This window comes from Scleropages formosus, unplaced genomic scaffold (assembly GCF_900964775.1).
Source record: "Scleropages formosus unplaced genomic scaffold, fSclFor1.1, whole genome shotgun sequence".
NCBI lineage: Eukaryota > Metazoa > Chordata > Actinopteri > Osteoglossiformes > Osteoglossidae > Scleropages > Scleropages formosus.
The window spans coordinates 125,119-142,740 of record NW_021641047.1 but is presented as its reverse complement, the minus strand read 5'-3'; the positions used below and the strand labels follow the sequence as shown (position 1 = coordinate 142,740).

The 17,622-nt window shown below is 42.9% G+C and overlaps 1 protein-coding gene across 1 annotated transcript; it reads left to right on the top strand.

Annotated features, from left to right (window-relative positions):
• Window positions 1-515: 515 nt before the first annotated feature.
• LOC114909784 (cytosolic phospholipase A2 gamma-like) lies at window positions 516-17,163 on the top strand. The gene is made up of 11 exons (XM_029249583.1): window positions 516-668; window positions 899-1,041; window positions 10,146-10,344; window positions 10,527-10,632; window positions 12,200-12,340; window positions 13,206-13,352; window positions 13,683-13,776; window positions 15,372-15,529; window positions 15,692-15,843; window positions 15,978-16,146; window positions 16,557-17,163. The coding sequence occupies exons 1-11, from the start codon at window positions 516-518 to the stop codon at window positions 16,727-16,729; spliced, it is 1,635 nt and encodes a 544-aa protein (XP_029105416.1). The 3' UTR covers window positions 16,730-17,163.
• Window positions 17,164-17,622: the final 459 nt, after the last annotated feature.

The window sequence follows — 17,622 nt, the reverse complement described above, 5'->3', positions numbered from 1 at the left end:
AATTTCAGTTAGGCCTAAAGCAAGACCAGATACTCAAAATAGTATTCAAAGTAAGAAGTGGAATACATTTTTCTTAAATAAGATACAGAAATTTGGCTTAAGTTTATTTAAAATTTAGAATTAATTTTGATACAGATAAGAGCCATGCAAAAATAAAAATGTTTAACCTCTTGTTGTAGATACATATATAGTCTCATATTAATCAATTGATTGGATAATTATAAAGTCAGAAAATAAATGGTAAGGTCATTTTCATGGTTGCACGTTGACTTTCTTGTTATAATTACAGATGACTGACAGGAGCAGGGATGCTGCATCAGTGCAAAGGTAGCCCTTAAATATTATATATTTTCATGTTTATGATTTCAAAATTAATTAGTGATTAATAGATAGAATAACACAACACCGAAGTGATGAGGCCAATTCATATTCAGTACATTAAAAATAGCTTGTCTTTGTGTCAGTGTGAATTTAGATGTGATAAAGCTGCCCAATAGACTGATGAAATTATACTAATGAGAAAAGCTGCTGTTTGCCATTTTCCTTCCTCTTTTAGCAAGTATGTGCGTGTGTCTAAATCCCTCAATCGGAAGGAGGAGCAATACATTAAAGAGAGACAAGCGGTGGTGGAAAAATGTCTGAAAGACAATGGAATTAAATATAAACAGGTATGTACTCCATGCAAACCTGAGCCTTTCACCCTCTTTGTGTTGAGGGTGCCGATCATGAATAAGATTGATCTCTACCGGAACTGTACTGCTGCATTTAAATAAAGACTGTGACCTCAGTGTCCTTCATTTACTGACTTAAGAAGGACACAAGAAAGTCAACAAAAAATTTATATTTGGTCCACCGCTCAGTCTTGACTTTTCTTCTTGTTCCACACTCCCTCCCACAGAAACATGTCCCTGTCATTGCTGTCCTGGGCTCAGGAGGAGGTGAAAGGGCCATGGTGGGACTGCTGGGCTCTTTGGCTCAGATGGGAGAGGAGAAACTGCTGGACAGCATCACCTATTTGTGTGGAGTGTCAGGATCCACTTGGTAAATGGAGAATATGTACACCTGATTACACACACACACACACACACTTTCTGAACTGCTTGTCCTATATGGGGTCGTGGGGAACCGGAGCCTACCAAGCAACACAGGGCGTAAGGCTGGAGGGGGAGGATAAACACCCTGGATGGGATGCCAGCCTGACACAAGGGACCCCAAGCAGGGCTCGAACCCCCGCCCCATCGGTGAGTAGGCCTTGGCCAAACCTGCTGTGCCACCGCACCCCTGTACACTACACAGGTGTGAGATAATGAACAAAGAGAATATGTAAGAAAGAGCGGGATGCTGAGGTATTAGTGACAAGTTCAGTTGCTGTGGGGTGTGACATTATTGGTCTTTATTCAGATAGGTTATTCATAGTTCAGACAAAAACCGATATTACTTTTTCGTAATCAGTTTCACTTCTGTCTGAAGGACACTTCACTTCCACAGAATTCATTTTATATTTTATGGGGGGTTATAACTTACCTGACTATAAAAGAGGGCTAGCAGGTTTTTCCACACTACAGCTTTTCTTGAACACATTCAAGACACACACACACACACACACACACACACACACACACACATTTTCAGAACCGCTTGTCCCTTACAGGGTCACGGGGAACCGGAGCCTACCCGGCAACTCAGGGCGTAAGGCCGGAGGGGGAAGGGGACACACCCAGGACGGGATGCCAGTCCGTCGCAAGGCACCCCAAGCGGGACTCGAACCCCAGACCCACCGGAGAGCAGGCCTGTGGTCCAACCCACTGCGCCACCGCACCCCCCACATTCAAGACATTCAGCAGCTACTTGCATGGTAAATTGAAATCCTTGTACAATCTGTAAAACTAACAAGTAATTTGCTTTATTACATACATAATAATTATTAGATATACTGCATATAGAATCACTTCTGCTATTAATAAAACCAATTATTTGTCTGTATGCATTTCCATGTTCTTGTTGCACAGATTCTATATTTACATTCACATTTATTCATTTAGCAGACGCTTTTGTCCAAAGGGACGTACAACTCAGGAAAGTACAATTTCCGCATTATATTAAGAGAAAGAGACATAGCTGCAGACATGTGACTCAAGTAAACCCAGTTTGATACCTACCACTTGCTGCACCGAGGTTCATCGTTCGAGTAGGTGCATAAAAACACAGGATACACAAAACCTGATACCCTCCTACCAATTTTTTGTTTTTAGAAATTACAAACACAAGCAAGCAAAAACGATGTTGGAGTAGTGGCTGAATAAAGGCTTTATCTGGTGATGCTCATGAAGTTACAGTGCATGAACATTTACACCATACATAAGCTGGAGAGGTCTTGGGTGAAATGGGTCCGGAAAAGATGAGTTTTTAGACAGAGTTCTTCTTGAATGCAGACAGAGTTTCTGCAGTTCTGAGCGACTGGGGAAGGTCGTTCCACCACAACGGAGCCAGAACCCAGAACCTCCGTGCTTTACCTTTTGTGAACAGGACCACCAAGAGAGCAGAAGTAGACAAGCGAAGGGGTCTAGCAGGGGTGTAGCGGTTGATCAAAACCTGTAAATAGCTGAGAGTAGTTCTATTGATGCATTTGTAGATAATAACCAGGGTCCTGAATTTGATTCGGGCAGTTATAGGAAGTCAGTGCAGAGAAATGAGAAGAGGAGATACGTGGGAACGCTTAGGCAGATCAAACATGACTCGCGCAGCAGCATTTTGTAGAAGCTGCAGAGGTTTAATGGCATTAGCAGGAAGGCCCCACAGGAGAGAGTTGCAGTAGTCCAGGCGGGAAGTCACCATGGCCTGGACAAGTAGTTGGACAGAGTCAATAATGAGGTAGGGACGGATCCTACGAATATTATGCAGGATGTATCTGCAGGACCGGGTTGTGGCTTTGATGTGCAGAGAGAAAGACAGACTCGCATCAGTCGCTACTCCCAGACTCTTAGCCAGGGATGTAGGCAAAATGAGTGAGTTGTCCAGTTTGATCGATAGATCGTGACACAAGGACGGGACAGCTGGGAGGTAAAGAATCTCTGTTTTGGAAAGGGTGAGTTGGAGGTGGTGATCAGACATCCACGAAGAGATGTCCGACAGGCAGGCGGCAATCCGTGCGGAGATGTCTGATGCACCAGGTGGAAAGGAGAGGAAGAGCTGAGTGTCATCAGCACTGCAGTGGTATTTGAATTCATGGGAGGCTATGACAGGACCGAGGCAGGAGGTATAGATTGAGAAAAGAAGAGGACCCAATACCGAGCCCTGCAGGACACCAGTTGAGAGAGGCAGAGTAGAAGAATGAGAGCCCTGCCAGACCACTTGAAAGGATCTGTCAGATAGGTAGGACTCAAACCATCTTAGTGCCACACCTTTGTTCCCAAGCCGGTTAAGAGTGGAGAGAAGAATCTGATGGTTGACTGTGTCGAATGCCGCAGACAGATCAAGAAGAATGAGGACCGAGGAGAGAGAGGTGTACTGCTGTACTTATTTACTACAGTTACTGTATGTGTACAATTCTCTGCATCATTTCATAGTCTTTTTCTATTTAACTTTATTTTACAAACAGCACATTTGATTTGTTAATTATCATTTTCAGGTGCATGGCATCACTGTGTAAGGACCCTAAATGCTCTGTAAACGTAGCTGCTGACAAGGACCAAATTGTGGAGAGACTCTCAAATCGAAGTTCCAGGGTGTCAGACATGCTGAAATGGCTAAGTGTAGCTGTGGAAGATGAGAATTACTCACTGACTGACTTCTGATTTATTTTGTTTGAAATAGTCTTTGGCCCACAGTTGGATAGGGCATTCTTTACCTTCTTTAAGGGCAGTCTGAAAGTCTTTCTTGTAACCACTTGTCCCAAGCAAGGTCGCAGCAAACCGGAGCCTAGCCCAGCAATACAGGGCACGGGGCTGGACGGGAGGTGACACACCCAGGGTGGGATGCCAGTCTGTCGCAGGGCACCCCAAGCAGGACTTGAACTCCAGACCCAATAGAGAGGAGGCCCTGCCCAAACTGGCCACACCCCCCACACCCCCCAATCTAGAAGTGTTTTACAATACTTACCCTTTGTATTCCATCATTACAGATTGTTGATATCACTCTTTCCTTCTTGTGAAGAATTTGCAGAAGACTTAGCAAGAAAGAGCTTTCGTGGAGGGTCATATCACTAATCACACAAACTGAACAAAGAAGTCTATTAAAATACAGTTAGGTGGAACACAAAAACACACTTTGCCGTGTGATGGAAATCTCTGCTTGTCAGCATTTTATTTGCACTGTTAGTCATTTACATCACATACACCACCCTCATTCACTAAATCTACCCACTCCAATCCTCAAGTGTTTTTTTTTTTGCCAATGATATTTTCTTAGTCCTTGTGGAAGTGCTGATAGAAGTGGTGAAAATGTAAATTGTCATAATAGAAAATGTGCTCATTTACGTGATTATGTTCTTTGTAATAAGGTTTTTAACAGTAGAGCTATTACATTCAGGGGTGTGGTGGTGTAGTGGTGCAGTAGGGTTGGCCTTTGCCTTTGCCTGCTCTTTCATGGGTTTGGGGTTCAAGTTCTGTTGGGGGTGCCTTATGGCAGACTGGTGTCTCATCCTGGGTGTGTCCCCTTAATGCCCTGTATTGCTGGGTTAAACTCTGGCTCACTGGGCCCCTGTATGGAACAAGTGGTGCAGACAGTGTATGTGTATGTGGCAAGATGACTCAGGGGGCACAAAGGTCAGGGAACAGAAGTGCTGGTTTATTTTCATGGTGCTCAGGAATTAAGGGGACAGGGATGCAGACAGAGGGTGTTTTGTTGTTTTTAATTTGTTTTTCCTGTCTCCTTATCTGGAAAATTTATCCCCTTCTCCCTCTTCCCCGCCTCGCCTCCCTTGCAGAGCAAACCCGTCAAAGCATTTTCACAAACTCCATCTGTTACTGTACTTATTTGCTATAATTACTCTATGTGCTCAATTCTCTGCATCACTTCGTAGTCTTTCTGTTGAACTTTATTGTATAAATGGCACATTTGATTTGCTAAATTTAATTTTCAGGTATACGGCATCACTGTATGAGGACCCCAAATGGTTTATAAATGTTTGTGTCTAACATCAGTTAGTCAAATGTTTGTCTTAGTATATAATATATAGTAGGGAGCAGGACCTGGCCAAACCCGCTGCGCCACCGCGCCCCGCTCACCTTACTTATTAGCACATTTCACATTTCTGAACCGCTTGTCCCATACGGGGTCGCGGGGAGCCGGAGCCTACCCGGCAACACAGGGCGTAAGGCCAGAGGGGGAGGGGACACACCCAGGACGGGACGCCAGTCCGCCGCAAGGCACCCCAAGCGGGACTTGAACCCCAGACCCACCAGAGAGCAGGACCCGGTCCAACCCACTGCACTACCGCGCCGCGCTCACCTTACTTATTAGCACATGATTTTTGCAATGTCATTTGTCTGCCAGGGGGGCGCGGTGGTGCAGCGGGTTTGACCGAGTCCTGCTCTCCGGTGGGTCTGGGATTCGAGTCCCGCTTGGGGTGCTTTGTAACGGACTGGCGTCTCGTCCTGGGTGCATCCCCTCCCCTTCCAGCCTTGGTTAGGCTCTGGCTCCCCGCGAGCCCGTATGGGACAAGCGGTTCAGATGATGTGTGTGTGTGTGTGTGTGCATTTGTCCACCACTGTTTTCATTTTCATTTATCGACTACATTGCAGCATCATCTCAACCATTCTTTTCTAAATATGTGTTCATTCTTGTCTAATACATGCTTGTACTGTCAATGTCTGAATCTGAGCTTCGTCACAAGCAATTCAATGCCAAGTATACCCAGTGCAACTGTGCAAATGACAAATGATTCTCTCTTTCTCTCTCTCACACTTTAATAAAATAGAAAATCCTTCAAAGATTTATCAAACACTTGAAGGGAAGTCAACAATCCACAGCTTTGGAGCCAAAGTCTTTCTGGTTACCGGGAAGCAATGTGTTGTCAGAGAGTATTTTCTTTAGCAGGCTATACAGTGATTCAACTCAAGTGTAACAAAAAATAAAAATAAAATATTACTTCTTCTGGGTGTTTCAATATGTAGTTAGTATTTCAATGTGCAGGACATGGCATATTGTAGCGCTCTCTGTTCCAATGGGGCGAAGAAGGACACACAGACACCGTTCATTACGAACATTTATTGGATCACTGTCACACAGCAAGAGGGATCGTCGCAAACATAAGGAAATGCTCTTGGTCCAAGGACCCCTTTTCCTCAAGGACCTGCACCATAAACCGGGTTTCCCAACCTGCTTAGCCCTTTTCAAGCTTTCCTTCTCCCACACTGTCCAACAGACCCTCAACCCCCTTATATTCCTCGTGAGGCCCCACAGCAGTTGAACAACTATTTCACATTTTATCCACAATTCTCTACTGTTTACAATGAACATTTTTTCCCGCTCAAACATGACACTCCCCAGTAACGTGGGTCGTTACAATATATATTAATAATAACACAAAAAAAAAACATAGCATTTTTTTGGTACCGATACTGTAGCGTATCGCTTAATCTTTAATGGTGTCCAACCCTACTCTTGGACCAGATGTGGGGATCTCCAACCACAGAAGTAGAAATATATTTATTCATTGAGCTGATACTTTTCTCCAAAGCAGCTTACAATGTTAAACCACCTTGAACCAACGTTAAATCAATTATTTACCCATTTACACAACTGGGCAATTTGACTGGAGCAGTTTAGGGTAAGTACCTTGCTGAAGGGTAGTACAGCAGGAGGCAGGATTCAAACCCAAGACCTTCACATTTAAAGAGAGCAGCTTTATCCACTATGTAACCAGAAACTAAACACAGTGCAGTGTCACATTTGCCTTTATCTCCCACCTGCCACTGCCACCACTGTAGTGTCCCTGATTCTCTGCTTCACCTCAATTTCTCAAGTAAAATTGTCACTTTAAAGAGAGGTTGAAAACTGTCAACAAGGTCAGTTGTCCATGGTCTAATGTACTCTGCTGATCAAGGGGCTGAGGGAGCAATTGGCCAAAAAGTGTATATTTTAATGTATTTTAGCTATATGTGTATGTATGCGTATATGTATTTTAGCTAGCTCTTTTAACAACACTTCAAATTCAGTTTTGTGGTTCAGCTAATAAATAGAAAGACAACTGTATATGATTATATTACTGCAATTTCTTTTAGATCTCCTATGAGATGACCTCGATAATATGTCATCAGATACAGTATTTTATACTGGTCTTTTCAAAAAACATTTTCAATTGTTTTTGGGACATTTCTGGACCTTAAAAAAGAAGTAAGTCTGTCATCTTAACAGTTCGTCTAATCATGCAAATTTTTTCGATAACCTTTCTATGAAGAAATGACTCATTTGACTGATGACGAGACCCTTGATTGTACATGTTTGTTCCATGGAACTTTCTTTCAATCTGACAAGGGAACGTGAGTGTTGACATTCATGGTTGGGCGATAGTTGAGGGTACATACAGTATATATACTCCCACTGAAGTTCAGCTGTTGTTCATCTACTCAGAGAACTCAGCTTCGATCCAATTAAAAACAGGACAGACAGAAGCAAACAGTAAGGATAGAAGGTAAGATGAAAATTGTTACATATTTTAATATTAAGATATTTGCTCAATGTTAACATTTAACTGCACAAGTTACTTCTTGTATTGTAATTGTGAAATGTCAAAATTTCATTTAAATGACTGTATTATTGTCTAAACTACCAAATATTGAGGCATCTTTGGTTTAAAGGACACAATTTCCACAGAGTTCATTTTATAGTTTTGGCGCGCTCTTACCATGGTATGAAACTCTGTTAGTACGTTTTTCCACACAACAACATTCAAGGACATTCAGCAGCTCATTTGCACGGTAAATTGCAATCCTTCTATAACTTATAAAATTAACAAGTTATTTGTTTGATTACAAGTATGATTATTATTAAATATCTTAAACATATAATTTGTAATTTTAAATAAAATTACTCGTCTGTAATGGGGGTACGGTGGTGCAGTGGGTTGGACCAGGTCCTGCTCTCTAGTGGGTCTGGGGTTCGAGTCCTGCTTTGGGTGCCTTGTGATGCATTGGTGTCCCGTCCTGGGTGTGTCCCCTCCCCCTCCAGCCTTACGCCCTGAATTGTCGGGTTAGGCTCCGGTTCCCTGCGACCCCCGTATGGGACAAGCGGTTCAGAAGGTGTGTGTGTGTGTGTGTACTTGTCCGTATGTATTTGCATTTTCGAGGTGCACAAATTCTGTCTATTGTGAACTATTTCTGCTCTCTTCCATTACTTATAAAATATAATTATAAAATATAATATAAATATAACAATAGTTCCATTGCATTATAAAAATATAAAACTGACTGAATGCCAGCAATATTTTTTTGCCTCTGCAATTCTCATTATTTTTTATAGCACTGATTTTGAACATACGTATATATATATGCAGAAGAATATTTCTTAATATTTTAGCCACTTCTCACCATCACTATTTTTCAGAAAATTTGGTGTTTCTTGAGTTTAATACTTTTAGAACAGATATTAATATATGGACTCGAACAGAAATACATGGTAAATTATCTAGACGTAAATTAAAACAACTTGGACAAAATTATACTGCTTTCATGGATTCTCAGTTGAAAATCTCAATTAAGAATCAAGCAAGTCCAGACTTTCAGAATAGTACTCAAAGTAAGAAGTGGAATACATTTTTCTTACATAAGATACAGAAATTTGGCTTAAGTTTATTTAATATTAAGGATTCATTTTAATACAGATAAGAGCCATGCAAAAATAAAAATGTTTAACCTCTTGTTGTAGATACATCTAGAGTCTCATATTATTAATCGACTGGATCACTAGTCGACTGTAGTCGACTGTCTTCTTTGTCTGTATCTGTTTTTTTTTGCCTTATGGCTGTGTTAAAGAGCTCTGTGTCACTGCGTGAGAAGAGCACTCTATAAAAATAAATTGAATTGAACTGAATTGAGCTGAATAATTATAAAATCAGAAAATAAATGGCAAGGTTGTTTTCGTGGTTGTACTTTGACTTTCTTGTTATAATTACAGATGACGGACAGGAGCAGGGACGCTACATCAGTGCAAAGGTAGCCCTTAAATACTGTATATTTTCATGTTTATGATTTCAAAAGTAACTAGTGATTGATACATAGAATAATACAACACTGAAGTGATGAGGCCAATTCATATTCAGTACATTAAAAATAGCTTGTCTTTGTGTCAGTGTGAATTTAGATGTGATGAAACTGCCCAACAGACTGATAAAATTATACTAATGAGAAAATCTGTTGTTTGCTATTTTAGTTTCCCTTTTCGGAGGTATGTGCGTGTGCCTAAATCCCTTAATCTAAAAGAGGAGGAGTATGTTACAGGGAGACAAGCAGTGGTGGAAAAATGTCTGAAGGACAATGGAATTAAATATAGACAGGTATGTCCTCCATGCAAACCTGAGCCTTTCAACCTCTTTGTCTTGAGTTGACGACCTAAAGCAGATGTTTTATATAGATTTTTTGGAGAAAGACTTCAAAACATGTAGGCCAAAGTGCCAGTTTTGACTTTTCTTCTTGTCCCACACTCACTCCTGCAGGAACATGTCCCTGTCATTGCTGTCCTGGGCTCAGGAGGAGGTGAAAGGGCCATGGTGGGACTGCTGGGCTCTTTGGCTCAGATGGGAGAGGAGAAACTGCTGGACAGCATCACCTATTTTTGTGGAGTGTCAGGGTCCACCTGGTAAACGGGGAATATGTACACCTCATTACACATTCAGTAACAAATAAATGAAAATGAATAAACATTAGCAATAGGACACCAGTCCATCACAGGGTAGCCACACATGCCCACAGTCAAACACACCAACTCACCTCAGTTGCATGACTTTGGACTGAGGGAGGAAACCAGAGTACCCAGAGAATCTTCCCATCCCTCATAGAGTAGGTCTGCCAAAGCATGTTCATGATCTCCTACTGCTGCTGTACTTATTTACTACAGTTACTGTATGTGCACAATTCTCTGCATCACTTCATAGTCATTCTCTTGAACTTTACAAACAGAAGATTTGATTTGTGAATTATCATTTTCAGGTGCATGGCATCACTGTATGAGGACCCCAAATGGTCTATAAATGTAGCTGCTGACAAGAAAAAAATTGTGGACAGACTTTCAAATGGAAAATTCAATATATCAGACATGCTGGAGTGGCTAAGTGAAGCTGTGAAAGATGAGAATTACTCACTGACAGATTTTTGGGCTGCAACTGTTGTTTACAACATCATAAAAGAGGTCAGTGATGAAAGAAAAACACACAATGAGGGATGTGTAATTGTTAGGTGTCAGGACTCCACACATTTGCATTAAATTAATTTTAACATGTATTTAATTATTTGAACTATTTAATTTTAAGATGTATTAGAAAATTGCATCAGCTGTGTGATATTTTGTTGCATCATTTTTAATCCCTATAGATAGATAGACACCATCTCTCAGAACAGCAAGACAGAGGCCCAACCAACCCATATCCCATCTACACAGCCATCGACAAGGGACTGTATGAAGACCATCAGACATTATGTATGTACAGTACATTTTGTTCTCACTCCTGGTCCTCCCTGTTCACCATGTTTACTTGTATTTACAGTATATCATCTGATCTTTTAATCAACTAGTCTCGATTGAGAAGCATGTTCACTAAATGGTTTGATTCTACACAAGTATTTTGTAGATCATTATGTGCAGTTTTATGAAAAATATTTGTACCTTTGCATTAATGAGAAGATAAGTCAATTTTAAAAAAAAATTTCTATATAGTACTCAACCTATTGAAACTGTAAATGGACAGCAGGGTGCATTGGTTTGAATGTTTGGTTAGAGGCTTTGGAGTTGCAGGTTCTAATCCCTCCTCTTCCTGTAGTGCTCTCAGCTAATAATTTTTCCATTTTTATTCAAGTAAAAGGAAGCCACTGTTTGCCTGTCAGTACAGCAGACAAACTAGACAATCCTGGCTGATAAAGGAGAAGGCAGAACACAACATTGGCAAAGTCTCTCATTTCTCTTTTTTGCCCACTAGTAACTCCCTTGAGGGTGTGATGGTGCAGTGGGTTTGGCCACGGTTTACTCTCCGGTGGGTCTGGGGTTTAACTCCTGCTTGGGGTGCCTTGTAACAGTCTGGTGTCCTCTCTTGGGTGTGTCTCCTACCCTCTGTGTTGCTGTGTTATGCTCTGGCTCACTGTGACCCTGCTTAGGATGGGTGGTTTCAGACAGTGTGTGTGTAATTCCCTTGACATGTCATGAATATGGGACATACAGGGCAGCTTTTATTCCCCTAAAAGACTTTTTTCAATAAAATTACATAAAAGTGACATATTTACATGTACATTTACCAGATGCTATCATCCAGAGAGAAATACATTTCTGAGAAGAATACAAAAAGTACATCACATCAACAGAAAGAGAAATTTGGATGCAAACACATGATTCTTGAGTACAATTTACCAAATCACCAAATAAACCAGTACACACACACAGAAATTGCTTGTCCCAAATGGGGTGGCAGCAAGCTAGATCCCACCCCAGCAACACAGAGCACAAGGCTGGAGGGGGAGGGGACACACCCAGGACAGGACACCAGTCCACCACAAGGAACCCGGAGCAAGACTCAAACCCCAGACCCACAAGAGAACGGGCATAGACCAAACCTGCTGCACCACCGCAGCCCCTACAAACCAGTATATGATACATATAGAGTTTTTAAATCATTAAACAAAAAAATAATACTTAATAATAATAATAATTGAAAAATTACTGAGATTTATCTGGCACGTGGGAGATCAGGAGAGGAAGGAATCCAAAATATATTTTTGTTTGAGTTTTGAATGAGGCTTTTTTCAAAAGCAGTGTTAATCTACTTTCAGCAGTTTATGCAGCTTAGCAATTTTAGGGTAATTAACTTCCGCAAGGACACTAGAGCTGGAGGTGGGATTCAAACACACAACCTTTGGGTCTAAATGCAGCAGCTCAAATTTCTTCAATACTTTCTCTACCAGAAATCTTTCTTAAATGTACTTTTTGGTATGATTTGTCTTTTTTAAGAAAGTAACAGTTTGTAGAGGTTTAAAATGAGTCCGTCCCTGTGTTACAGCCTGTTGGTTTGAGATCAGTCCTTATGAAGCTGGTTATTCCCATGTGGGGGCCTATGTGATCACATCCCTCTTCGGCAGCCAGTTTGAGGAAGGAGAGCTCAAAAAGGTTGTCAAAGAGGAAGACATGTTGTACCTGCAAGGTGCTCTTTGTGCTTCTTGTTTTAATAATTGAACTGTTCCAGAGACACCGGAGTGGGTAAGAAAACCTCAGTCATGTCTCTGCAGGACTCTGTGCCAGTGCTCTTGGAGATGGGAAGGAAAACATAACGGAAATATTACAGTGGATTTGGGACTGGATTCACAGTAAGCAAAACATTTATTTGACCTCACATTTTTAACTGCCAATTTTTTTGCTTTTTGATTCTGCGCCTTTTTTAATTTCTTTTATAATTTCATAATCATGCAAATTAAAACCTTTTATGTATGGCCGAAGGCTACATTTAATTAAGTCCCTCCGACTTTTCAGGGCTGTTTGGGTTCTGCAGCTTAGCGAATGAGTCTGAAAATTCAGGAATACTTGGTGAGCTGCTGTGTTTTTTCAATATCTTGTTTTTATCTCACATTCAGGTCGAACAGTGGATATTTCTGTAACATCTTTTTTCGGTTTTTTAAAGCTCTCAGTGAGGACCCTGCATACCAAGTGCTGGAGTGTCTTGTGCAGCTACGCGATTCTTATGAAAATAACGATGAAAGCGTCGCTCTGCTGCAAAAAATGATAAAATTACAACAAGGTACTAAGTGTTCTGTTTAATACTAAAACTGTGACCGACACCAGTTCAGTCAATGCAGAACAAATGCGACATTTTGTTTTATATATATAATTATTTTACATAATCTTGCCTACAGCATTTTTGTTTATCATATCAAACATAATACATGAAATACAGTATATTATTTATTAGATTTATAATTTAATTGATTATTAATAGCTGTTTTGAAACATGGAAAATAGTTTGAAAATGATTAAATGAATGTGTCTAAATGAATTCCATTTTGTTTTTGCAGGAAGCAACACAAACTATCCAAGAGTTTGTGTTCTGCAAAAAAATGAGTGGCTGAACTTGAATGCAGAGGAGAGACAGAAACATGTTGCACATCTTTCCATTGAAATCTGCAAGGCCCTCAAGGGATTGTTTGGTCCTTTGGAAGGAAGTAAGTAGTTTCCCATCAGAAGTTATACCATGTTTACAGTAAGCTGTTTAGAAAGTTGCATTTCTATAATATAATTTTATGTTCAAATGCGTGTATGAGGGTTTTGAAGCTGGTAGTGTAGTTCTTAGAGCTCCTGCCTTTGGACCCACAGGTTGGTATCTTCCTCCAGCTAAAGTATCTTGAGGAAGGTACTTACCATAAATTACTCCAGTAAAAATGTACAACTGTTTAAATGGGTAAATAGTTGCAGGGGGCAAAACAGTGTACGTTGCTTTGGAGAAAAACATCAGCAATATGCAAACTGATTTCTGTTTTCTCTTTTTAACACAGCTTCAGAAATACTGCGGAAGACCATAATAGCTCTTTATAACTGGACCTGGGGCACCAAATTCAACTTCCTGTACAAGTACCCAGCAAAAGGCAAGTGTGGTTCTCATCTCTTGGTGCCTGTTGCTCTCTGTTTTTCTCCAAACTCTCTAACCACTGAGCTGGAGCCACAACCTGAGGACAAAACATTGTGACACGCAGCATTGTGGGTTTGGATGGGGCAAAGAAGGACATGGAGGCAGCATTCATAACAAACGATTTATTCGAACACCGGCACGAGAAAAATGATGCTCTTGGTCCAAGGACCCCGTTTCCTCCAAGATCTACGCTTACAGCCAGCCTTCCCAGCATCCCCAGCCTCTTTTTCAACACACTGACAAACACAGCCACCCCATTATTTTCTGCATAAGTGCCCCCAGTGGTTACACACACATTTAATATTATTTCCCATAATGCAACTATTTACATTAAACCAGTAATGCGGGTCGTTACACAGCCCCCCCGTCAAAAAGAATAGCGCCTGCCCCACAAGTATCCCAACGTCCAGCGCTGTTCTCACGCACATCCGGTCGGGAGTGCAGGTCCCAGACGCTCACCGCTGGTGGTTGGGGCGGGGAAACTTGCAGAAGCCCCCCATGGCGGCGCGCTCGGGGGTCGAGGCGGCCAACCTCGTTCCCTGACCGCCAGGCCTCGGTACCAGTACGGCTCCTTCTCTCCCACGTGACACATACCAGACATGGCGGCGCCCACGACGTGGCTTTCGCCGACCGCCTTGCGCTCCCCGTGGCTGACCGGCTCTTCTGGGACCTTCGCGCCGGCTCTCGGCAGTCGCTCCCCGCTCCGTCGTCGGGGGCGAGCCCCTCTTTCGCGCTCTCTGTCACCTCGTTGTTCGCCTCGTAGCTTGGCCGTCTTTCGGCGAAGGACCGGCCGGCGAAGCCCCCCTCTGCTTGCCGCTCTCGCCTCTGCCGATTCGCCGCACGCCGAGCCCGCCGCGACGCTCATAAGACATAAATTGATAAAATCGGCCGCTTCTTACTGCGCAGCCCTTCTCTTTTTGCGGCGCTTGTTCCGCCACGCCGCTCTTTCGCAACACTCGCCGGGGCTTCAGGCAGAGGGTGGGCGCGGCTTTCTCCCCGAAAGCGACGGGCTCACGTTCCGCGGGAGAATTAGCGTCGGCGGTTTCGCTCACCTCCGACACGGAGCTCTGCCCGTCCACAGACGAGGCACACACTGCTCCGCGTCGTCCAACACGGCGTCCGCCCTGCTCGGGAAAGCGGCGCTCTCCGCAGGGCGACTTTCCTCCGCCTCCGCGGTCGACGGCGGTTCGCTGCCTCTTCCTGCCGCTCCTTCTCTGGGCGCAGGGAGACCCCACTCGACCTGCTCGCCCGTCTTCAGAGGCACCTCGCAGCTCTTCTCCACTGTCCTCGCCCTAGTGTGCGCTTCCCCGGCGTCCCCCTGGACAGTGGACACCCGTGCTCCGCCACAGCTCGTCCGCCTCAGCCTCCACCGTTGTAGGCGCTTCCTCCGCCGCACACTGTTCTCCCCTTCCTCGTGTTTGGTGTTCAGCTGCTCATTGATCCAGTCTCTCAACGTCCTGCCCCATCCGCATCCCACTCTGTCACAAATGTGGCGCGCAGCACCATGAGTTTAGATGGGGTGAAGAAGGATGCGGAGGCAGCGTTCATGACAAAGGATATATTCAAACACCAACACAACAGAAATGATGCTCTCGGCCCGAAGATCCTGTTTTCTCCAAGACCTGCGCTTACAGCCAGCCTTCCTGGCCTGCTTAGCGCCCTCAGACTCTTTTTCAGCACATTCACAAACACAGCCACCCCACTATTTTCTCCGTAAGTGCCCCCAGTGGTTTTACACACACACTTAACATTATTTCCCATAATGCAACTATTTATATTAAACCAGTAATGCAGGTTGTTACAATATCTTTACCTTCACTAACGGATGTGGCCTGATACAGCAGTAAAGCATCACTGGCTCTGCTCTGTGTCCAGCAGGCATCCCACCCCCTCTACTGTCAGATGAAAAGCAATATTTTGAGGATGCAGGAATCCTGTTGAACTCTCCGTATGTGGCTGCCTTACGGCCGGAGAGGAAGGTGGACCTCATTCTTTCCTTTGACTTCAGCAGTGGTGATCCCTTCCTGGTAAGAACAGAGTCAATATTTTAATACTGCTAAATTTCTTTCAGTACATCGACATTGTGGTTTCACATTCTGGTAGATACTGTGATGTCTCATTTGAATTACATGTAACAATGTCACTACTATGATCTCTCCAGACAGTGAAGAAAGCTGCAGATTACTGTAAAGAGGCTGGAATACCATTCCCCTCCGTGGTCATAGAACCAGGAGAGGAAAAGAACCCTAAAGACTTCTATGTGTTCAAAGATGAAACAAAAGCACCCATCGTCATCTACATTCCGCTCTTCAACACTGTCAACTGTGAAGGTTGGGTCATATACCGCCCATCCAATCCTGTACCATCCCCTCCCAAAGATTTTAAAAACAATGCTTTAATGATGGAAAATGTGTATTTACCATATTCCCTTATGGCTGTTCAAATACACACACACATTTTCAGAACCACTTGTCCCATGCGGGGTCGCAGGGAACCGGAGCCTACCCGGCAACACAGGGCATAAGGCCAGAGGGAGAGGGGACACACCCAGGACGGGACGCCAGTCCGGCTGTTCAAATATTTCTTTTAAAACAGGACTCTCTTATATTAATACATGTAGAGTAAAAGAGGAGAAACGTTATCTTCAGAGCCAATTGATATCCAGGTTCCGATGAAATACTGCTTTCAAGTTTCTTCTTTCTTCTGATATTCTAATAGTTTTTTTCCATGTCCCTCTCAGAAAAGATTGAGGAGTGGAGGAAGAGGTACAAAACTTTTCAGGATCCATACAGCAAGGAAATGATTGAGGACCTGCTGCTGGTGTCCAGTGGGAATGTGAAGAACAACAAGGAGAAGATCCTCAATGAGATCAAGGCAGCATGTGCACGCTTGTCACGCCCGCCAACTCGGTAACAAGCAACACTGGGAGCCGATCAGGGTCCGGGCACATAAAAGGGCAGCCCAGACCATAGGAAGCTGTGGAACCTCGTTCAGCCTCGCTACTTGTCCTGCTCCTCGTACTCGACTTCCTGGTTTGCCACGACTCCTTGCCTGTCTTCTGGATTATGTTTCTCGGATTCTCTCTTCGGACTACGTTCGCACATCGGTTTCTCTTGCCTGTCTCTTCGACCATGTCTTCTGGATTGCCCCTTGAACAGCCTTCCTGTGCTCCGCACTTGGTTCCGGCACACCCGCTCCGGGGAAACACCGTGACAACGCTAATGCTTTAGAAGCTGCTTTTTCATCGACTTCTTTTTGAATCATTTCTAAATTAATCAGCATTTTATTATTTTCTAATCAGAAAAAACGTTACAACCATATATCATTAAATATAATCAATCTCTAGCTTTCACAGACATTCTAATCAAATTTCTTTGAGTCATTATTTTGCATTTTTCATTCATCATTTTTAAATTAGTCAGCATTTATTCTTTTCTAATCAGAAAAACCTTTACAACCATATATATCCATAAATATAATCAATGTCTAGCTTCCAGATCATGAGACAACATTAAATTTATTCACTGCTTCACTCTTTTGCATTTCTAACCTTTGTTTCAACTGATTCCTAAATAGGAATGTATCCATCTATCAACTTTCAGTAACTGTTTATCCAGTAAAGATCTGGAGCCTATGGTGACCAACGTAGAGCATAAGGTGGGTTACAACCTGTATGGAACTCATGGAATTGTAGGGCGATCACACACTCAGTCTGCCTCACAGGTACACAAACTATGGGCAATTTACAAGTTCATCTGATATGCTAGACAAGCAGTGGGTGGATGGATGGATGGATGGATGCTTTT